General features: G+C 46.5%; 1 protein-coding gene across 2 annotated transcripts; it reads left to right on the top strand.

Annotated features, from left to right (window-relative positions):
• The first annotated feature begins 771 nt into the window (after positions 1 to 771).
• Positions 772 to 23,028, top strand: LOC309612286 (uncharacterized protein). 2 transcript variants are annotated; one of them, XM_082357807.1, is made up of 5 exons: positions 772 to 4,854; positions 8,790 to 8,975; positions 12,190 to 12,362; positions 15,488 to 15,605; positions 18,410 to 23,028. In XM_082357807.1, exons 1-5 carry the CDS (start codon positions 1,534 to 1,536, stop codon positions 18,596 to 18,598), a joined length of 3,987 nt encoding a protein of 1,328 aa, XP_082213933.1. In that variant the 5' UTR covers positions 772 to 1,533; the 3' UTR covers positions 18,599 to 23,028. The 2 variants fall into 2 exon arrangements, with proteins under 2 accessions (XP_082213933.1, XP_082213934.1); XM_082357808.1 differs by lacking the exons at positions 8,790 to 8,975; positions 12,190 to 12,362; positions 15,488 to 15,605; positions 18,410 to 23,028 and adding an exon at positions 6,007 to 8,647.
• The last annotated feature ends 1,205 nt before the right edge of the window (positions 23,029 to 24,233 follow it).

Below are 24,233 nucleotides of genomic sequence, written 5' to 3'. Positions count from 1 at the left end.
TAAGTTTGTTAGATCTTGCCACACACTATTCTGTAATTTGGTTTTATTCACTCAGTATCACATCTTGGAGAGGCTTCTGTCACCTTACATATAGACCTACATCACCACTTTAATGGCTTCATAGTGCTCTGTAACTTCTATGCGTCATAGTTTCCTTACTGGGATGTTTCTTTTTTGTAACATTACATTCATGGAGTGTTGGTAAATGCTGAGCGAAGAACGTGTCTGTCTAGGCTGGCAGGAAACTCTGAGGAAGTGTGGCTCCAGGAGGAAATGGGGGTTGCTGCGGAGTCTCTGATCCTGTCTTCAAGGAATATCACGCTGGTAGCTCAGAAGCTCCATCTTCAGCCGGAATGTCAGAGCCACCAGGAGGAGCTAGTGACCACAGCTCAGCACATCCTGGTAGACACCACGAAGGTAAGGCTGATGTCAGAGCTGGCTGGCCGGTTGGTCTGGACAGAGAGCTCATTGCTGGGAAGCATGGATGGGGCATGTCATTCCCACAAGGGATGCCCACCCCAGAGAGAGAAACCTGCCCAAGTTTATGCCAAGATCGCAGAGTTCATTACCAATTTAATAAATGCTCATTGTGGAAGCTGCCATAGGGAGCTGGGTAGACATACTGAGTCTATGTTCTTAAACCCACGTGCAACCCCTGATCCCCACACTTGGCCACCAAACCGTAGTGATAAGGGATGCATTTCCCACCCTACCCATGGCCAAGAGCTACCTGGCGAGAAGCTACCAAAACCTGGGCAACTCTAAGCCTATTTGGCTAACTTGCTGCATTGCCTTACAGCTGGGAGGATCTCAGGGGCCAGGATAACCCCTCAGCCTCCAAATACTCCCCATTCTTCATCCTGACATTCCACCATCTGTCACAGCTCTTTTAGCTCGGTACATTGCTCCCTGTTACAATGTTACATGCCTCAAATATTATCAAATATTAATATATTAATAATGTTCATCATTTAAACTTTAATACTGTGGGTTATTGGGAGGGGGTGTAGTTGTAATTTAACAGATCCTCATTAAAGAAAGATTGAAATGGGGAGATGAGAGAGGCACAGCCGGAGGGCTTTGGCACCTGCTGATGGGAGGAGGAGAGGGGAAGAAAGGCAGGCTCTTGGAAGTGGTTGGGTACCAGCTCTGTTGAAGGGGATGAACAGAGCTGTCAGGGAGCGACAGAGTCAGACCAGGAAAGATTTCTTAGAGGCACTTCTTGGACAAGCCATCTCGCCAGCCCCCATCATCCTCATGCAAACAGTAAGTGCTTCCTAAACACTCTTTCGTTCGTGGTGTGTTGGTTACCACGTGGACGGTTGACTGCTCCTCCTGTAATGTGAAGAGAAGGGCGCTTCAAAGCTAGATTGGACCCCACATTAAATGTGGCTCAATTTAGAGGGGCTTACATTTTCGGTTAAGCCAAATGTTTTCTTTAAACGTCACTCTTAGGTGACATCGTCATCATTATTATTACTATTATTATCTCTGAGATTCTCTTTAGTCTTTTGGAGGACCTTTATTTGCACAATGGGGGTAAAGCAGCTGCCGTTGCTCTCGCTTCGGCTCCAGAAACGTGTAAGCATTTTCCAGTTTCTCTTCCCCCGATTGCCCAAACAGGTCCTGCTGCTGGAAGACGCGGCGACGGCGAGGAAGATGGTGCGAGCGGCGGGCTGGTGCCTGACTTGCCTGGACGCGCTGGAAGCGGCGGGCGACGCGGCCTCGCTGCGCGGCCCCTTCGCCGACCTGGCGGTGGCGCTGCAGAGCCTGGGCGGCCTGACCGCGCGCGGGTCCGAGGAGCGCCTGGGCCGCGCCGGCCGCCTGCTGCGGGGCTGCGTTCCCGCGCTGCTCGTGGCGGCCCGCGGCCACCTCCGGCGTCCCCGCGACCCGCGGCTGGCCGCCTCCCGGCGCCACGTCTTCGCTCTGGCCAGGAAGACCCTGGGGGAGCTCCTGGGGCGCCTGGAGCCCGGCGCCGCCCCAGCGGCCCGCGCTCCGCACGGCGCGCTCCCTCGGAGCCTGCGGCAGCTGCGGGAGCTGCTGGCGGCGCCCGGACCCGAGCGGCTGCGCGGCGGGCTGGACGCGCCGCTGGCGGCCGTGGTCTGGCACTGCATGCGCCTGGCCGCCTGCTCCCCGCCGCCCGAGCGCCTGCGCCTGGTGGCCCGTTGCCGCCGGCTGCTGGAGCTGCGGAGCGCCGGCGTCCGGCGCCTGCACCCGATTGACGGGCCTCCGGGGACGGGCGGGAACAGCCAGGAGCCGGGGGAGGAGTGCGCAGCGCTGTGGGCCGCGACTGAGGACCTCTCCCAGGGGGTCCGCACCGGGCTGCTGCGCCAGATCCTGGACACGTTCACCGACACGCAAAGCCCTCTTCAAAGACTGGTCCGGGCCGCCTTGGCTACTCCCTCAGTCTCCTCCCGGTGCGATGGCGAGGCCTTGCCTGAGAGCCTCCAGCTTCTCCTCGCTGCTTTCCATGACCAGGCCAACCGGATGCTCAGAGTGGCTCACTTGGTCTTGGTTTGCTGCCCACGAGAGCAGACTGGCAAAGACGTGGAGGCCACCATGGCAGGCCTTCGGGGGCTTGTGGTCAGAGTGCAACAGCTTTTCTCCCAAAGCCCCCAAGGGTCTGGTCTGGACTGCAGCCTTGCTGTCCTGCAGGCCCTGCTTCAGGAGTGGGCCAGGGCATCTCAAGGCTTATTAGCGTGTTTTGATGATGTTCTCGATATTCCTGAGTTCCTGAGTGTGTCCATTCAGGAAATGACCAAGCACCTGGACTTTTTTACATGGGCTTTGAGGAGTGGAGATTCCAGAGCGTGTTCTCCACTTGTGGCATATTTACAGGGTCGAGGGACACACATCGTGCAGGTGATGGGCAGGTATGTGGACCAAGATCGAGATCCTATTTTCCGGAATGGCCTGAGAGTCTTGATCCAGCAGCTGGAGCAATCCTCCCGGGTCCTGGGTGCAGCTGGGGAGCACTGTTCAGGTGGGCACGGCTCTCAGGACACAGATGCACTATTAACCTTGGCGAAACATGTGATCTCTTCAGCTCAGAGCATCCGAGAGGGGCTGGATGGAACTAACCACCCAGATATCCTCAGTCCCCTTCGGGACCAAGTCCAGAGGTTTGACATGGCTGAGAGACGGCCTTATTTCATTCTCTCCAGCCTCCAGGATTGCACAGCTCCTGCACTGAAACACCAAAGGGAGCCTGGGTTGGGGAAAAGCGACCGAGGCACCTCCTATCCACCTAGGGATCATCTTTTTTGCCCCTTGATTCTTGACACCGGTCTACAGAAGGTGGGCTCTCCACTCCCTGCCATCAGCAAACCCATGCTTGCTGTAGACAGCCTGAGCCACCAGGGAGTGACCTCAGCTCACACCATCCTGCAGGACCAGGATGCAGCTGTGGAGGCAGCTCAGGAGGCCCTGGCTGGAGAGGGACCACTGGCGTCAGAGAGGATGACTGGACTGCAAGAAATTCCATCACTGGCACCTTCTATTATTGACCTAGCAAGGGAGATAGAACATTGCACAACTGCTAGAACTGATGGGCTTCTGGAAGTGGCTCTCCAACTGTCTGGGAAGACCAGGGAAACCAGGCAAAGTTTGGTAGCCAGAGCTGGTGACTGGTATTCTCTGTGTCAACAGCTGTTTTGCAACAAGCCAGCAGCTGATCTTCAAGAGAACATGACAGTGTTCATGGAGCTTCAGCAGAACTTAGCCTCAGTGGTTCAACTAGCAGTCAAAAGTGGACCCATGGATTCGGGTAAGAAGGATTCTGACTCAACTGGGCATCCAGAAGCACATTTACAAGTGCAAGGCAGATTGGAGGAGGCGGAGACCCACGCCAAACAGCTTTTGGACAAAGTTCTGGCCTCTGATGGTTTCCAAGCCCCCGGGTCGTGGGAGGAGAGCATTGAGGATGGGTGCCTTCTGTGGTCAGTGGCTGTCCAAGACCTGCTCCAGTGCCTGGAGAGGCTCAGCGGGAGACAAGGCCTGTTCCTACTGCCCCTGCGACAGGCTGTGAAGGACCAGCAGGGACTGCAGGAAGGGTTGGCTCAGGCAGCAGATGTTTCTCAAAGGCTACAAGAGGCTGCTAGGCTGTCTTGTCTTCTGTGTGGGGATGAGCAGCTGAAGGGTGAGATCTCCTTTCTGTGCAGGGAGGTTCATGTGCTCACGGATGCTCTGCTGGATGTGGCACAGATCCTGGCCTCCTTCCCCAAAGCATCTCCCAGCCTGTCCACCCGCTTTGAACTTCTCTGCTTGGAGCTCACCCTTCAAGCCAAGGCCCTGACTGGCCACCTCAGCAGCATCAATGCAGACTATGAACGTGTCCTCCAAGGTGCCTTCTGCCCAAGGCTCTCTGTCTGCAAAGACCCCCAGACCCGGCCAGAAGGCTCTCTGCAAAGAATGGTGTCTGGTATCCAAGCTGTGCAGGGAATTGTGGCTGGAGGTCAGGAGACTGGGCCCTGCCAGGAAGACCTTCTCATGGCTCTGGAGAGCATTCTCGTCCTCACCAAGGAGGTGGCCCAGCGGGTCCCTGTGCTCCGAGAGTGCCCAGAGGGCTGGCTTCAGCAGGAGTGGGCAGCCAAGGCCCACCATGCTGTGGCCCAGCTCCAGGCCTGGAAAGGTGGTCACACCAAGGCTTGGAGACTCCTGGCCCAGTGCTTGAAGCCCAGTGATGAAGAGGACCCCACCCAGCCCCAGCTCCACCGTGGGGAGGGTGCATCAGGAGCCGCTGAAGCCAGCCGTGTAGATTCTCAGGGTGCTGCTCCAAGAGACACCGCAGGGAGCTCAGTGGGGACCTGCACTGCTGACCCAGGCATCACCGGGACAGTCGCGGACCTGGGCATGGTAGGAAAGTCAGCATCTCTCCTTCTCCCCCACCTCAGCCTTCTTTCTAGTCACCAAAGCCCCCTGTCAAGTTCCAGAAAAAGCTCTCTTGGTGCCCACGTGTCTAATTCACATCTGGCAGGCAGCACAGGGCACCCTTTGAGAATCCAAGGTCAGGAACCAGACTGCCTGCGCGGTGCCTGCCTCTACCATTTCCAAGTTCTGAGATCTCAGAGAAGTTTCTTAGCTATTTTGGACTTTAGGATCCTAGTCTAGAAAATGGGAACATTGATACTTTCCTGGCAGAGGGTTGATGAAAGCATCCATGGAAAATACTTGCACTTGCCTGGAACATAATTAGTGCCCTGTGGTAGGGCCTATAATGATTGACTTGCATGAAGTTCTTCCCATGGCCCCACCTGGAGGGGGTTCCCCTTGCTGTGACTGACAGCACTGCTCCTGTGGATCGGGCTGCTTCATGCCACCTTGACCTCCACGATGTTACCTCCCTGCTCCAGTCAGGGGTTCTTTGGTTTGCAAGTGGCAGGAATCCAACTTGAATCCTCGTAGGCAAAAAGAAAGATTTACTGGAAGGCTTCTGGGTCTGTTGAACACCTTCCACGTATAGTCGTTTCCTTCTGGGGCACCAGACAGTGTCAGGGATTGTGGAGCCCAAACATTTGATTTACTTAACATCAACCGTGGGAGATATAATAGGTTGGCAGTGACCGCCCAAGAAGTTCCCAGGTAGATGTGCTCGGCCCAGCGTTTTGTGCATAACCTGATCTGTCCCCTTCGTGACCTTACGCTTGGCTGCCCAGACTCCCCCCCAAACCTTTCCCTGGGCTTTCTCCCAAGATAGAGTTGACCAGACCATGTGTTTCTCCACCCCATTACTCTTTACTTCGTTTTTCTCATTAAAATGTCATTACCATGAGAAAGGCCCTGTTCCCAGATTCGCTGGGAGCCCGGCCGGCACAGTTCCCTTGCTCCTGCAGCCTAAGCCCGCTTTGCTCAGGCTCCCGCTGTCTTCTCATCTCTCCTGCTCCGTGGCTCCTGGTCTCATGAATTCAGACGTCCTGCCAGCTCCTCCTGATCTGTTTTTCCACAGGGTCTTTCTGACACATACGTAATGCCGCTGACTTCACTGACAGCACATTCTGTTTCTCTCAGTTCCGCTGACACAGTCCCCGTCTCAGCAAAGCCTCCCGACATGAGCATTTCAGAGAACTGCCCGCCCAGGTCAGCTGGCACCCAGAATGGTGAGAACAGCAGGCTCATTCAGCCCCCATCACCCCTCCTGTCCACGAAGGGGTGTCACCTCTGCTGTTGCAGGCTGCTTTTCTCTGGGTGAAGAGCAAGGCCTCACATGCCAAGGTGCCCACCCCAGGGAAGCATCTCCTTCATACACCTAATTCCAGTGCATAGAAGGGGACAGTAGGGACAGCGGTCCTGCCGAGAGGGCTACCCCCGGGTGGGAGGGCAATTGGGGAAGGGAGAATCACATCCACGGTGTGTGTCTGCTCCACTGTCCCACTCGCTGGGGCTCCTGGGGGGTGGAGACACCCTCCACACGGCCCAGAACAGCACCGCAAACTGTGAGCCCCTGAGGCAGGGCATGGCCTTGGGAAGGTGCATCTTTTGGGCACTTGTAAGTCACAATCTGGAAATTCTTTATTCCAGTTATGGGCTCTTCAACAGAGTCCTAGCCTCCTTCATTACTGAAGAGCCTGGAGACACTGCTAGCTTTGGATGCTTAAGGTCCCTGACAGTTGAATACGAGGCATGAGTTGAAAAGAATATTTCCTAGTTTCCTATCCCTTGGCTCAAGGCCCACCAAATCCCATATTTGCCATTTTCACCCTGGTTTTTAGTCACTACGGTTGAGTCTTAGTCTCAGTTGAGTTCTCGCCTTTCTCTTCATGTCGCATAATCCCGGGCCCCATCTGGGCAGCCCGCTGGCCCTCAGTGTGTTGGTCCTTCTCCAGAAAAGGTTCCGACTTGCCCCCCCCGGCAGTCAGGGGGCATCCCAACCTGTCTAAAACGAGGCCAGCAGACAGTTTTCAGAAGGTGGGGGATTATTTAATTGAAGAGGTAATACAAAAAAAGCCAGGTGACTTCTCAATATGCACTAGCACAGAAAGTCTAAACTCTCAGCCGCTAAAGTTCAAGGACTTCATCTGACTCATCTTTAGATCCTTCAGGACAAGCACGGTGTCTGGGGCATCGCAGGTGCATGGTAAGTGATTTAGATTGCTTGCTGGGATGCTAAAGACAGCCTAGAAGGGCAGAAGGGGTTCAAATTTGGGGGCAAAATGGTAATGGGAGGGGTAGAGCAGATATTCTAGATGTCTCCTGAGAGGAGGGTGGTCTTGAGTTGAGCTTCAAAGGCAGTTTGGGATTTGTATTTGCCAGGGAAGAGAGGAAGGACATGGCAGGCAATAAGAGCTCTGACGTGAACTTGGTTTGCAAGTGGCTATGAGCCCCGGGGCCGCATACCTGTGCTCAGATGTGCTCCCAATGTGGAAGTGAATACTTTATGGTTGGAGAGGAAAACAGCCTGCAGTTAAGCCTTCACTATGGATGCCCTGTGCCTCCTCCAGCCACCCACCTGGCTGGTTACTGTTCTCAGCATCTGGACAACTTCTGAGTCAAACCCAAATGATCAGGGCTTTCCCCACATGCTTGGCAACTGTTGCCTCTGCTTGCTCCTGGGCCAAGCTTGGGGCCAAGCACCACACTTAGATCCCAGCCTCCACGGTCTCCTGGTCCCAGACTCACATACGTCCCCTTGTCTGTCACATGGCAACCGCTCGCTTAAACACCCACCTGAGCTCTACAGCTACAGCCAAATGATGTGATTCATCCAACCCCTTCCTTGGATCATTGGTCTCCTGATGTCACATCTTTCGCCCAGCACCCTTCCTGCGTGCTCGGCAGTGAGTGGAGCATGACAAAGACCGGACAAAGTGGCCAGCAAGGTGGGGGTGGAAGGGACACGTGCCTGGAGCAGTTATCCTTTGATTTCCATTCCTCTCCTGGTGACATATTTGCTACATGTATAGCCTCAGACCAAACAGGATCATGAACTTATATCTCCCAATTTAGATAGAATTTGCTATCACACTCATACTTTTCCAACAGCTATGTAATGACCCTTCTGAGACATTACTATGCTACGTTGGGGTCTTGGGGGAGAAGTCAGGGTGTAGGAAGGCTGAGAGGTTCCTCCCACCCATGTTCTCCTTCCCACCTGCACCCGGGGCACAGCCCCTACCCCCAGGAGCTCAGGATCTGGTGGGTGAGGCCGAGAGATGATCAAGGGCACTCTTGACACTTTGTTACTGGGTTTACCTTCAAGGGCAGTACACCTGGTCTCGATTCCAGAGTCTGGAAGAGGCTTAGGAGAGGCTCCACTTAGGGTCCAAAAAAGAATAACATGGCCTCCCCACTTCTGGTTGGCAGAAGCTGCTGTTTTTCTCACTAGAAAATAATAAGCAAGTTAATGGGGGAAAAATAATTATTCATACCAGAACTGTAAAGTCCTTCCATATGGAATAATTGATATGAAACTGTCCCAAAGTAGGGACATTCAAGGATTCCTGAATTTCTTCAAGGAGCTAGAGATTCTCCCAGGTAAGCCCTGGAAATTCACCAAAGGAAAGAAAATGTGATATTTGAACTATACTGGGGATCTGAGTCTGCCCGGTTGCAGTTTATGCAAATTCTGGGTAAAAGGAGCACAGAGCAGTAGGGATTCATTGTTTCCTCTTGTCACTTTTTTCCTAGATGTTTGGAGGAGATTGTCAAGAGCTGCTGGCATGTGGGGATCAGGAAACCCTCTTGATTCCCACTCTTCTTTTAAAAATGGTGAAGAAGCCATTAACATCCCCACTGCAGTTCAAAGATCTGAGCATCTTGAATTTCATCAGTTCCACCCTGTCTTCTTCTTACAGCACCAGCATAGCGGCACCCCTGGCGGCTCCCCCGGCTGTCCAGCCTGGCCACACACTGAGGTGGACCTGCCTCTCCCAGAGGATGGCAGCGTGAACAGTGGGAACAGAATCACCCAGGTTACCCAGGAGATGGCCAAGGAGGTGTTCCTGATGGCTCAGAGTCTGAGGAGGAGAGGATGCATCTTGGTACTTGACCTTCAGTGGGTGGTGGGAGGATTGGGCACCACGGGGGGGAATGGGTCTCCCAGCTGCTGCCCCGCAGGAGCCAGGACAGAGGGGCCACGAGCGGGAGCCATCGGGCATGTAGCATTTTTCGGTGCTGTCTTCTCTCTCCATCTGGGCGTATCATAGAGCTCACTTCATTTTTCTCTCCCCTCCTCCTGTGGGCTCGTTACAAAGGCTTTGTCTTAGTGCATCAGGGAAGATAATTTGCCGGAAGCTGCAGTTTAGTAAAATCAAGACCCATTCCTATCCCAGAGGATGAAATGAAGGGAGCCATTTACGTCTTTAAAAATTCCCCAAAATAGAGGTAACAGGGCTGCAAGCTCCTGAAGGATGGCCATTCAGGGCCAGCACAGCCTGGAGAGGATGGGGGCTACTTTCCACTGGCTTTGGGGTGGGGGGCAGCTTCAACCACAGGTCACCTGTTCTAATTCTCTTTAGCCATCTCCTTGATTCAATGTAGTTAAGCATCATTTGCCATCCACACACACATCAACATTGAAAAAAATAAAAGAAGTCCATTTACTGAGTGTGGGGACCAGAAGGAAGAGATCAAATGGCACCAAGAGCCATTTAGAAAATGCCTTCTAGTGTAGGTCTGCTGGGTACTCATGGCCCCCAAACCCGTGGCTGGGCCACACGCGGTAGAGGAGCGGGGCCCGGAGAGAAGGTTGGATGTCAGGGCACCTCCAGACTAGGTGATTGCAAAGCCAAGCCCAGCAGCCCTACCACACCCAAGACTCAGACCTTTCATTGGCCTCTTCTTTCTCCCAACCCAAGTCCACTTCAGTTAGTTTCTCACTGGAACAGTTACCCCAAGGTCATTAGGTCAAAAGTGGGAGCAGTTACCATTTCTTGCTGACTTCCGATTTCCTTCCAAACATCTCAGATATTCTAATTTATATAGGACTTGGGTGCTGATAGGGCCATGTGGCTGAGGGCCCAGGAATATGCAAATCCTCCAGCCCGTGCAGTTCCCTGGGGAAATGTGCGCTAAAGGGAAATGACAAAAGGAAAAGCAAATGGTGATTTTTAACAGTGAGGCTAGTGCCTGGTAAAATGGAGTGACTATGCAGAATTTCCCCACGAATCCTCCAAATCTCGATCTTAATACCAATCAGATTTTAACAACCAAAGTCCCTGCTGCTCTTGAGTAAAACAGAGAAAAGAGTTTAAAGTGGCTGGTTGGGGGGGGGGGCGGGTAACAGGCAACACAGGCATGGGGGCAGAGCAGTAATCCTGAGTCAACCATATTAGCAACTCTTCAGCCCTGAGGCTGGGGGCAGAATTGGAGGAAGCAGGGAGGAAGATGGGGAGATTGGATGAAGGTTTCCCTTGGAGAGGCAGAAAAGGTAAGCATCTCCTTTCCTGGCAGAGGTCTGCAAAAGATTATTCTCATGTGGTTTGAGTTTTCTCTGGCACCTTTGAGACCCAGGTTATGAGTTCTGGAATATTCCAGCTTGACCTCCTCAGTTGAGCCCTCCCCCTTCACACATGGAGATGTTCTTACTAAAGACTTTCCAGCATCACGACCTTCATCAGCACTGTCTGTGTGCCAGCAGAGAATGATAGCCATTCCTCACGTCATTATCTAGGTCAGGGAAACTGTCGCAGTAATGTGTACAAAATAAAATACCCACAGGAAAAAAGAGGGGTTCTCTCACCCTCCTCTCTCCTATTTCTTTAGTATTCCTTTTCATTCTTATCCTAAAGACCAGTAATTCTGAAATCAGGTAATCAAACCCACATTTGGTACAGGGACAGAGTTGACAGATGCAGAGCTTGCCTAAACCCAAGCCTTATCCAAAGAGAAGTAAAGTACATATTTTAGGACTCATTTGCTAACTGGGGTGGCATATCATAAAACAGAAACAAATTCTCGAGGGTGTGAGGACTCATGTATTCTCCTGGGACATCATAAAGAAGTGTGCTGCCTTGGATGTTTGGGATGGGGCTTGGTTTGGGGTTGCAATGTCAGTTTTTTAAAAAGAAGGAGCAACATAGTTTCAAATGACCTGGCACAGATTTGGCTAATTTAGGACTGGCTGCTTGAGTTCTGTGTTTCAAAAAGGCTCTCCCAGTTGAAAGGGAGGTTTCTCGGACTGGTCTGCCCTGGAGCTTGGAATTGCTTGAATTAGGCATTGGACACATCTGTACCCACTCCTTTCTTATCTGGAATTGCAAATACCTCTAATAAACTAAGCCTCCAACATAGGTTTATTAGGATTGTTTTCTTCCTTACTGGAGAAGCTGAGACAGCATGACACATGGAGGAGAGGGAACCAGGAAGTGGCTCCCCACCAGGGTTGGCCATTACGAAAAGAATGGGGCAGACAAAATTAAGTTCTGTCCATCCTCATGGAATTTAGAGGCCCCTCAACAGGGCAGGTACACTAAAGAGTCTGACTCCGTTTTTAATGTTTGCTGACAGCTTTCAAGCCCCACCCACTCCTTCTTCTTCCCCTCGTGCTCCACATCTGGGCAAGCCAACAAGAAGGTCCAGGCACGGTCTCCTTTGGTGCTAGTGGGAAGTTCAAACCACACAAGCCCTGACTGTTGAGTGGAAACTCCCACCCTGGCCCCATTCCCTGACCACAACAAAAGCCAGGCCGGTCTCCTTTCCTTGTTCTCTGAAGCCTTTTCAGACCTGGTTAGGAAAAGGCTTCTGTCACCAACCCATTAATTATCAGTTCCCAACTGGGAAGCTCTACATGTGGCTATAGGCCTTTGACCCTTTGGTCAAGCCAAGACCTCCTTCAACCTGCACGTTCCTCACACCTGGCCCTTCTTAGGGGCCTTATCTCTGCCCCGGGCCTGCTGAAAACTCTCTCTGAGCCACTGCAGGCCACAGCTCCTGTGCAGAAAATCTAGCCCAAGACCAGGAGGCGGGGCCACCTTCCCTTCAGCAGTCCCCACGGACAGATGGGCCTGGACCACCTCATTCTGTGGTTTTCAGGAGAATAAGCTTCTTGCTAACCTGGAGTGTCTGGACTTGAAGCCTCTGGAGGAGGTTCAGGACATCACAGTTTTAGACCAAGCTAAAATATGTTCATTCCGGGGCTGAAATAAGTTGTACCAAGCAAGTTTTGGATGTTTACAATTTGCCACCGATTTCTTAGGGAAAACCTGCGGAGGCGTTGTTCACCTACTTCCAACTCTTTCATTTCTTTTGGTATAGACCAAAGAACAGCTCATTACCTCTGCCAGGAAAATTGCGACTTCTGGACAAAACTTCGCCAGACTTATCCGCATCATGGCTAAGAACTGTGTAGACCAAAGATGTTCCCAGGAGCTTCTGTATATGGTAGAGCAGATTCAGACAATGAGCAGCCAGCTCCGCGTCATCTCCAGGTAGGAAATGGCTTTGAAGGGAAGTTGCTGTCTTCTTTCTCGAGACCCAAAGGGAAGGCTTGGAGGGGGGAAATATAATTCCTTCTTTTGTATACTCCTTTTAATGTTTTTTGTCCTCCAAGAATCTACATTTATTTGGGGAATATCACATGTTAAAAATATAGAGTATAATTACAGAGCACAAGAAACACATTTAGGCTACTGTCATTTCTCACTGTATCACAAACATATCTGATAATATACTTAAGAAAGAAAAAATATTTAACATGGAAAACTAGTTCCTGAGTAGGTGTGAGGATAAAGTAACCATAAGGATTTTTAAAAATTTTTTTCTATTTTTTTTGGCGGCGTTGCGTGGCAGGCGGGATCTTAGTTCCCCGACCAGGGATCGACCCTGTGCCCCCCACAGTGGAAGCACGGAGTCCTAAGTCCCCGTAAGGATTTTTTAAGAATCAAATACATCAGAACTTAGGCTCTCCTTCAACATCGGTCCCTCCTCCCTTCATAAAAGTGACTTCAGTGGTGCTGCTGGGCTCACAACACTTCAGGGTTAATATACAAGCACAGATGACTGATCTCTACTTTACAATCATGTTTACATTTTCACCATTAGCTCTCTATTTGTTTTTATACGAATCATATCTAACAAACAAGCTGGTTAACTCTAAAAATACACTAATTGCAAAGTGAAAGCATTTTAAATGTCATTTGCCTAGGAAAAACTATGCCAGCACAGGGCTTATGTTAAGATTAATTCATTTAATGTGCCCAAACTCTGGAGTTGAGCAGTTTTTGGTCATTGTCTCCATATAACAGTTTTCACGTTGATAATATAGAACACTGGAATAGAAGTATAGGATGGTTTCATTTCCACCCAAGTCCCTTAATACCTGCAGTGGCATATTCATCAGTAACAAACGTTTATTAGTAATATATTATGGGAAAGCTTGGTAGTTAAGACTATTATCAATTATTGTGAGGCATAAAAATAACATCACCAAGACCAGGGTATATAAATTGTTTTTAAACTAAACGTAAAGCCTGGTTACTCTTCTCTAGGAAATAATATTTCAGGCACAAAATCATCTCACGATTAGCTACCAAATGTTTTCTACTTAAGATACAGGAACTGTAATTAATTTTAGCATTTCAAATATGGGTATTGTTGTAAGGGTACTCCGGATTTGTTTAAATCAGGTATAGTAGGAGATGCAAACATGGACATGACAAGGAAGAAGGAAGAAAACAAGGAAGACAATCCCTCACGGACCCTTAGAAACAGGAGTCATGTCGGTAGGACCACAGAGGGAAGCACCAGGGTCAGTCAAAAAGCAGAAGGAGTGAGGGGAAAGCACGGACAAATCCTTTACTGTGTTTTTGTGGGAAGGAATGGACAAGTCAGGGGAAGTAGGCTAAACAGGTTTAGGATTGGTTAATTTGAATTTGGGCTCTGGAGTATAGAGATTATCTCTAGCTGTCTGGCACCTGGCCCTGGGGTGATCAGGGCAGGGGAATAGTGGCCCAGAGTATAAGAGCACTATAAAGGAGAAGGTTGGGGGTGTGAACTTTGGATTGGTTGGTTTGCATGTATAAGTGCACTTGCAGGCAAGTGGTTTACTCTCTCTAAGGACTGGCTAACCCTGGGAGGGGCAGTGTTTCCAACGTCAGATGGCCCTAAGATAGTGCATCAGAAACACAGAAAATAAAAAGGCATGATTAATACAGGTACATTTATCAAGCTCTCAGTCCTCTAAAGGATCTGGAAGTCCTGAGATTTCACCAAAGTTAGTCACTTAAGTCTCACAGCATCTTCATTTTCTTTTTAATTTTAATTTTTATTGGAGTATAGTTGATTTACAATGTTGTGTTAGTTTCAGGTGTACAGCAAAGTGATTCAGTTTTATCTAAATCAATCTATCTATCTATTCTTTTTTTTTAAATCAATTTATTTATTTTTGGCTGCTTTGGGTCTTTGTTGCTGGGCGTGGGCTTTCTCTAGTTGCGACGAGCGGGGGCTACTCTTTGTTGCGGTGCACGGGCTTCTCACTGCAGTGGCTTCTCTTGTTGCAGAGCATGGGCTCTAGGCGTGCAGGCTTCAGTAGTTGTGGCATGCAGGCTTAGAGCACAGGCTCAGTAGTTGTGGTGCACAGGCTTAGTTGCTCCACGGCATGTGGGATCTTCCCAGACCAGGGATCGAACGTGTGTCCCCTGCATTGGCAGGCGGATTCTTAACCACTGTGCCACCAGGGAAGTCGTATCTATCTATTCTTTTTCATATTCTTTTCCACTATAGGTTATCACAAGATATTGAACACAGTTCCCTGTGTTATACAGTAGGTCCTTGTTGTTTATCTATTTTATGTATAGCGTCTTCATTTTCATTGGTGAAAAACAACTTGTCTCAGTAAATTCAGTTACACTCAGTTTAAAGCAAGTATCATTGAGGTGTGTGGTTCAATTAAGAAATATCAGTCTGATCTTTGATTAGAACTTTTACTTTAAGTCCTGAATGCAATTCTAGACAAAATTTCTTGTTCCCTTTCATTATGTATGGATGTTGGCATTTATTCTGCTAGTTCTCTTCAGTTATTTTCATTAAAAATACTTCTTAGCAGACTCACAGATATACAGAACAAAATAACGGTTACCAGTGGGGAGAGGGTAGTGGGGAGAGGCAATATAAAGGTAGGGGATTAAGAGGTACAAACTATCATGTATAAAATGAGCTGCAAGGATATATTGTACAACATGGGGAATATAGCCAATATTTTATAATAACTATAAATGGAGTATAAACTTTAAAAATTGTAAATCAATATATCGTACACATGTAACATATAATATTGTGCATCAACTATACTTCAATAAAAAATTTTTTTAAAAACATACTTCTTGTTAATTTATAGATACTATATGAGTCATACTTTCTTAGTATCAAAATATAAATTTTATGATAAAATGTTAAATTATACCTTAAGAACTTTCTTTCTCTGAATAGTCCCTACAAAGGCATCCCAGCTTTCTGGAAGAGGCTCACATTGTAAAACCTTCTGGTATTTGTTTATTTGAGATTACACCTCTTACCTGGTATAATGTTAACTGCTTTCCTCCTGTCAACTCCCAAGTGTAAAGGCCTCCTTGGCAAGAAGCAAGTCCTCTGAAGAGCTCCTGGTGGAAAATGCACAGCGGCTCCTCCATGCTGTCTCTAAGACTGTGAGGGCTGCAGAAGCCGCCAGTCTCCGGGTAAGTGCTAATCCCAAGGGTGGATACTGGCACAGACATGCACAGGACCATGACTCAGGTCACAGGCTGAGAGCAACATTGCAGACATTCACGAGGAAACTCTACCTGCTTCTTAGCTATTAAATTCAACTTCATTTCTTACCGAAACCTGTCACCTGATTTCTTGTGTGTTTTAGTTTGGTTAATTTCTATCAACCTACCTTCAGTTCCACTGATTCTTTCTTCAGCTGTGTCCAGTCTGCTGATGAGCCTGTCAAAGCATTCTTCAATCTGTTACCAGGTTTTTTCTTAGTTTTAGCATCTCTGTTTGATTATTTCTCATAGTTTTTGTCTCTCTGCTAAAACTCACCATCTGTTCATGCATTTTGTATACTTTTTCCACTGAAGTCCCTAATATATCAATCATAGTTATTTTTAACTTCCTATCTGATGATTTCAACATGTGGCTCATATCTGAGTTTGGGTTTTTTGATTGCTTTGTCTCTTGACAGCAGATCCTTCTTCTTTGTGTGTCTTGTAATTTTCCAATGAAAACTTGACATTATGCATAGACTGGTAGAGACTAAATGAGTACTACGTATGCCTGAAGATGGGCCCACCTCTTCTTCTAGGCCATTAGTGTGTGTGTGTGTGTGTGTGTGGTGGGAGGTGGGGGTATGAGTCAATATAGTCAGGAGTTGAGCTGAGTTTGGGTGGCATTGTTACAGTCATCCTTGGGGAACCACTGGATTCAAATGTTCTAGCATTACTTTGTGTTCAGTGCGGGGTCTGGGTTACCAGAGGGTTTTCATCAATGTTCCTGTTCCACTGTCTGCTTGAGGCTTTCCTTGTGAGTGTGCACCTCAGGGGTGTTCTCTCTCAATGTTCTTGCCTCTCCATAGCCTACTTGTTACTTGTGACTCGATGATTGCTGGTCTGGAGAGGAGGTGGTAGTGTTCATTGTTGTTCTCACTCAGCCTCAATTGTAGGCAGGCCTGGTGTCCCTGGATCTCAGGATTGGGGTTCTCAGTGATCCTGTTCCTCCCTCAGCAATAGGAGACTTTTAACAGTATGAATTCAGGATGGTTTTCTGCTTCTTCCCCCGAGGTAGAGGGCTATATTCTGTTTTCTTTCTCCGCTTGCAGTGGTCTTGACCTGTGCCCTGGGGATGACAGGATTTGCTGTCCTTCCTTCAGGGACTTGAGCTTTTGTGCCATGAAGAGACAGATGTGGACAGAGATTTGTGCCTTTGTTGCAGTGATGGCTGCTCCTCTTCCCAAAGCCTGCTCCACAAGGGAGACAGTCCCAACCTCCTGCCCTGTCCCAAATCTTTGTCATGAGCACCAGGAGAGGTCCTGGAGAAAGCCTGTGAACAGGTGTGGATTTTTCTTAGTTGTGGTTCTCATGGATCCTATACACTCACACTCATCTACAATTGGCCACAGCAATTTGTTAAGAATGTTAGCTAAAATCTTCTGATCAGGTATATGATAGTCTCATCTTCCTCCCACGCTCTGTCCTAAGGAAGCCAGTGCTGGGCCCTTGCCTCTCCCTGAAAGTGGCTGTCTTTTCTTAGATTTCAGTCCAGTTAGTTGCCCTTCAACCTCAGCTCTCTAATAAGTTCAAGAAAAGGTATGATTCTGTGGATTATCTGACTTTTTCTTGTTGTTAGGGTGGGAGCAACTCCCTTTCCAGCTTTCTATGTCCTAAGTGAAGGCAGGAAATGGGAAATATTTGGGTCCCCAAAAGAATACCCTGCCAGGGCCTTCACATGTGCTATTCTACCTGTGTGAGATGCATTTCTGCCCCTCCACTTCTCCCAAATTGTCTTATGTCTGGCTCCTTCTTATCTTTTAGGCCCAAACTTAAATTCCACCTCCTCAAAAGGGATGAAATACCCCCACTATATCTAAATGAAATTGCACCAAGTGTCCTGTGCTTTAGTACCTTGTATGGTTCCTTCGTAGCACTTATCACATTTTGTAGTTGTCTGCTTCTTTTCCTCGCTTTTATGTGTTTGTCTGGCTCTGTTATTGGAATGTATACTTCATGAAGCCAGAGACCTAGAATAGTGGGCAAGTGCATGGAGGCACTAAATAAATAGAATGGGAATTTTCATTTCAAGTTTAAAGAAACTTTGTACTGGTTAAATTCAAAGAGTACATAAAATAGACACACCCAGTGAAAAGCATTTGGAAAATGTGCATACTTGAACTACAAGTTCCAGAATTTCTTGAATATAAAGAAGGCTGAGAGGAAAGCTCAGGACTGGCCCTATGGATCAGTGAGCATCTCTCCGGCCAGCACGCCAGCATGGCCACAGCCACAGCCTCCCGCAGATCCTGCAGCACCACCCAGGGCAGGGCCAGTCCCCGTGTCCCAATGCCCAGGCCATCTGAGTGCAGGAGGACCTGAGGGCCAGGCTGAGTGCTTGCCGTGTACACCTGTGTCCTGGCTCTGCTTAGGCCGCTGGCTAAGGACCCATGGATGGTTTGCATAAAGCAAAATGAATAAAGCAAGATCCAGGAGGCAGAATTTGGGTTAGAGAGAGATTTTTTTTTTTTTAATTGACTACAGTCCCAGAACATTCTATCGTGATAGACAAGAGCCTTTGTTCTGTTGTGCTTGTCCTTTAAGAATGAGTGGGCTCCAATTCAGAGGACCTCTCCAAACACGACTCCTTGCTCTCTATTAAACTTAGGGCTAAAATATCAGAAAACCAGCCCCAGCATCACTCAGAAGAATCCCCTAGGAGCTCCAATCAGCTGACGCTGGGAGAGAGCGCACAGCGCCTCCTAGTACTTAATCATCTCTCTCTCCTCCAGGGTTTGAGACAGCCTTCCCCAGATCCGGAGGAACTGGAAGTTGCTGCCTTCTGCATGCAGTGGAGAAGAAAATTGCGAAGGCACAGACTTCAAGAAACCTCAGACCCGGACCGTGATGAGCTGGGCCTCCGAAAAACAAGCACTAAAGGGCCCCCGACACTCGTGGCCCTGGTTCAAGAAGCGTTATAAAAGCTGAGCAATATTCTCCAAGTCAGACTCTCTGTTGATGTGTGCACTGGCCCTGAGACTCTGGCAGCCCCTGGAAAGTGCCTTTTAGGCCGAATCAGCCTGTGGGGACACAGGGGGACATGGTGGGTTGGGTGGGTGCAGGGCAGCCAGGGCTGGGCCTTGAGCAGAGCTATCCTGACAGCATTCCCAGTCAAGGGGACAGCTCTGGGCCCCTGGTGAGACTGCTATCTTCCTGGGAAGGATACTTAGCTTTCTGGGTTTAGAAGGAACATCACACATAGACCGGGAAAGGATGGGGAAAAAAACACCCAAGCCCTATTAGCTTAAGCCTTTTTTAAGATGTTGCAATGTGAGAACAGTCCCAGTACGTTCTATAGGGATCCAGGAACTGAAAGATTTATGGATTAGATTGGTAGTCAGTCAGAGTTCACCTTGCTTGAATAATTTGGCACTGTTCAAATTTTCAAGGTGTGGGGAAACTAAAGATGTGCTAGTTTGGGACACAGTGCAGGAGCTGCAAGTCTGAAGGCCCTGAGTTGTGATCTGGTGAATCTGGGTTTAGCATCTGGGATGGAGAGGAACAGTTGGGCATTAAGGTCTTGGAGAGTCAGTGGAAATTTTTCAGTTCTCAGTATCTTTCACAAAACATATTTGGTAAAGGAATGAGGAAAAGGAGAGTGAGGAGACCAGTGACCTTCACCTCAGGGGTTGAACTGCGTGGGCCAAGAGTGGAGAACTGGGTCTGGAGGAGGGGGATGCAGACAGGAACTGGGTACACGGTCTGGGAGCAGGGATGCCCTGGGGGCTGGGGCCTTGCTTGTTTGGGGGACATCGTGCCACCCTCTTATATTCTGGTACAGCCCATAGGGAGGAGGGCTGACACTAGATGAGATAGAATTTCCCACAACCCAGTGGGATTGTGGTTCAGATTTACAGTAAATAAAGATAGGGATTTCTTTCCACTTTTTTTTTAAAAACAGAATACAATGTGATGTTTTGCCTTGTATACACCCATTAAATCATCACTACAACTGGGATAATGAATATATGCATCACCCCAAAAGTGTCCTCACTCCCCTCTGGGGTCCCTGGAATGACTGATCTTCTTTGTCACTTAATGATTAATTTGAGGGACTTCCCTGGTGGTCCAGTGGTTAAGACTCTGTGCTCCCAATGCAGGGGACCTGGGTTCGATCCCTGGTCAGGGAACTAAATCCCGCATGCCACAACTAAGAGATCTTGCATACCACAACAAATATCCCGCACGCAGCAACGAAGATCCCACGTGCCACAACTAAGACCTGGCGCAGCCAAATAAATAAATAAATATTTTAAAAATAAATAAATAAAATAAAATTTGTCAACCTAACCCGCTTTAAGAAGAAAAAAATTAGTTTGATTAGTTATCTGCAAATCAATCAATGTTATACACCACGTTAACAAATAGAATAAAAATCATATGATCATCTCAACAGATGCAGAAAAAGCTTCCAACAAAACTCAACATCCATTTATGATAAAAACTCTCAATGAAATGTGTATAGAGGGAACATACCTCAACATAATGAAGGCCATATAAGACAAGCACATGGCTGTCATTGAAAAATAAATCAGTCAATCTAAGAAAGAAATGGAAGATTTTATTTGAGCCACATTGAGGATTGTTACCTGGGAACAGCCTCAAGGAAAGTTCTGAGAACTGTTCTGCCCATTAGAGGTCAAAGCACAGTTATGTAAGTTTTTAAGACAGAGGCTGTACATTAAATAAGGTATTGTTAATAGTTTATACAATCTAGTGAATAGTGGGTCATGGTTCATCGTGGTCCCTTACAAGATTAAGAAGGAATGTTATCTTTTAAGGTGCCCTGTTGGTGCTGGGAGAATGTTGCTCTTTATGGTGGAGCAGATATTTCTGCTGATGGGGAGGTTTGGACAGTGTAATATAATGCAGATGCACAAAGCACAGTAGAGAGGAGAGAGGAGGCCAAAGGGCAGAGAAAATTTTTTATGTTTAAATTTTTCTTGACTTGTCATAAAATATGAATTTTATTTCACACAGCTAACATCATACTCAATGGTGAAAAGCTGAAAACATTTCCTCTAAGAGCAGGAACAAGACAGGGATGCCTATTCTCACCACTTTTATTCAACATAGTATTGGAAGTCTTAGTCACAGCAATCGGACAAGAGAAAGAAATTCCTTTTATCTAAATTGGAAAGGAAGATGTAAAATTGTCACTGCTTGCAGATAACATGATACTATATATAGAAAATCCCAAAGATACCACCAAAAAACGATTAGAACCAATACATGAATTCAGTAACTTGCAGAATACATAATTAATATAACAGAAATCTGCTGCATTTCTATACACTAACAATGATATATCTGATAAAGGGCTAATATCCAAAATATACAAAGAACATATACAACTCAATATGAAAGAAAAAAACAAATCAAAAAACAAATTTAAAAATGGGCAGAGGACCTGAATAGACATTTTTCCAAAGAAGACGTACAGATAGCCGACAGGCACATGAAAAGACGCTCAACATCACTAACTGTCAGGCAAGTGCAAATGAAAACCACAAGGATATATATCACCTCACACCTGTCAGAATGGTTATTATCAAAAGACAACAAATAAGTGTTGGTGAGGACGTGGAGAAAAGGGAACCCTCGTGCACTGTTGGTGGGAATGTAAATCGGTGCAGCCACTATGGAAAACAGGATGGAGGTTCCTCAAAATATTAAAAATAGAACTAGCATACATCCAGAAATTCCAATTCTGGGTATTTTTCCAAAGAAAACAAAAACACTAATTTGAAAAGCTATATGCAGCCGTATGTTCACTGCAGTACTATTTATAATAGGCAAGATGTGGAAGCAACCCAAGTGTCCATCAACAAATGAATGGATAAACATACATACACAATGGAGTATTACTCAGCCATAAAAAAAGAATGAAATCTTGCCATTTGCAACAACATGGATGGACTCAGAGGGTATTATGATAAGGGATATAAGTATGACAGAGAAAGGCAAACACCATATGATTTCACTTATATGTGGAATCTAAAAAACAAAACAAATAAACAAAACAAAATGAAAATAGCCTCATAGATACAGAGAACAAAATGGTGGTTGCCAGAGGGAAGGGGTGAGGGGATGAGTGAAACAGGTGAGGAGATGAAGAGGTACAAATTCCAGTTGTAAAATAAATAAATCACAGATTTAATGTGCACGATAAGGGATATAGTCAATAATATTGTGATAACTTTGTATGGAGACAGATGGACACTAGACTTACTGTGGTAATCATTTTGTAACGTATAAAAAATTGAATCACTCTGTTGTACATCTGAAACTAATATAGTATTGTAAATCAATTATACTTCAATTAAAAAGATTAGTTTGCATTACCTAGGATTTGTGTAAAAATGGAATCATACAGAAGGTGTTCTTTTCCCCCTCTAGCTTCTTTCATTCAGCATAATTATTTTGAGATATCCATGTTACCATGTATATCAAGATTCATTCTTTTTCATTGCCTAGTAGTATTTCATTATATGGATATAGGACAATTTGTTTATCCACTCACCTGTTGATGGACATTTGTGTTGCTTACAGTTTGGGGCTGTAACAAAAAAATCTGCTATGAACATCTTATGTAAGTCCTTGTACACACAAATGCTTTCATTGCTTCAGGAACATTTCTAGTAGCGGAATGGCTGGGTGGTAGTGTAAGTGAATGTTTAAATTTTTAAAGAAACTGCCAATTCTTTTTTCAGAATGTCTGTAGTGTTTAACATCCCTACCAGCAGTGTTTGAGAGTTCCAGTTCCTCCACTTCCTCTCCAATACTTGGTATGGTCAGTCTTTTTCATCTTAGCCTTGTAATAGGTGAGCACTGGTATCTCACTGTGGTTTTAATTTGCGTTTCCCTGAAGACTAATGATGTTGACATCTTCTCATGTACTTATTTGCTATCTACACATTTTCCTTGCTGAAATGTCTTTTCAAATCTGCTGCCTATTCTTTTTGTTTTTTCTTATTGTTGAATTTTGAGAGTTCTTTTTATATCCTAGATACAAGTTCTTTTGTTGAGTATGTGATTGCAAATATTTTCTTCCAGTCTGTAACTTGTCTTTTCATTCATTTAACAATGTCTTTTAATTTTTAAGTACAATTTATCAATTTTTTGGGGGGGGTATATGGATCATGCTTTTTGTGTGCTAAGAACTCATTGCCAAACTTAGGTCACAAAATTCTCTATGTTTTCTTCTAAAAGACTGATAGTTTTACATTTTACATTTAGATATATAACACATTTTGAATTAATTTTTGTTTGAAGTGTGAGGTAGAGGTCAAGATTAGTTCATTTGGGTTCCTTTTTTTTGTATATGAATGTCCCACTGTTCCAACACTATTACTTTTTTTTTTTTTTTTTTAATTTTATTTATTTATTTATTTATGGCTGTGTTGGGTCTTCATTTCTGTGCGAGGGCTTTCTCTAATTGCGGCAAGTGGGGGCCACTCTTCATCGCGGTGCACGGGCCTCTCACTATCGCGGCCTCTCTTGTTGCGGAGCACAGGCTCCAGACGCGCAGGCTCAGTAACTGTGGCTCACGGGCCTAGTTGCTCCGCGGCATGTGGGATCTTCCCAGACCAGGGCTCGAACCCGTGTCCCCTGCATTGGCAGGCAGACTCTCAACCATTGCGCCACCAGGGAAGCCCAACACTATTACTTTAAAAGACTATCTTTTTGCATCAAATTGTGTTTGCACCATTGACAAAAACCAACTGACCATGTTTGTGCAAGTCTGTTTCTAAAATCTCTATTTTTTTCCATTCATCTATATGTCTATCCTTTCATGAATATCACACTGTCTTCATTCTTGTAGTCTTATTGCAAGCTTTACAATCCAGTAGTGTAAGTCCCCCAACTTTGTCCTTTGCAAAATGATTTTGGCTATTCTAATTTTTTGGCCTTTCATATACAAGCTGATTCTAGAATCAGCTTGTCTGTTATCTCCAGAAAATTATGCTGGGATTTTGATTGGAATTACATTAAATCTATAGATCAGTTTGGAGAAAACTGACATCTTAACTATGTTGAGACTTACAATCCATGAGCACAGTGTATCACTCCAGCATTTTGTAGTTTTTAGCATAAAGTTCCATGCATATTTTATATATTAAACCTCAATATTTCACTTTATAGAGTTGTTGTAAATGTTACCATTTAAAAAATTTTTTTTTCCAAATTCTATTACTAATATACAGAAATACAACTGATTTTTTAAAATGTTGACCTTGTATCCTGCTACCTTCCTAAAGTCACTTATTGCTTCTAGGAGCTTTTTGTAGATTCCTTAGGATTTTCTATGTAGATATTACTGTCATTACTGTAAAGCTTACTTCTTCCTTTTTAATCAGTCTGTCTTTTATTTCTTTTCCTTGTCTTATTGTGCTGGCTAGAACTTCCAATATAATGTTGAAGAGAAGGAGTGAGAGTGGACATTCTTGCCTTGTTAGGGGGAAAGCATTCAGTCTTTCACCATTAACTATATTGCTAGCTGTAAGCCTTTTTGGTGAATGTCCTATATCAGGTTAAGAAAGTTCCTTTCTATCG

This window comes from Balaenoptera borealis (assembly GCF_965194805.1).
Source record: "Balaenoptera borealis genome assembly, chromosome: 15".
Taxonomy (NCBI): Eukaryota; Metazoa; Chordata; class Mammalia; order Artiodactyla; family Balaenopteridae; genus Balaenoptera; species Balaenoptera borealis.
Note: the sequence above shows the minus strand (reverse complement) of the source record. Positions and strands in the feature narration are given on the sequence as shown.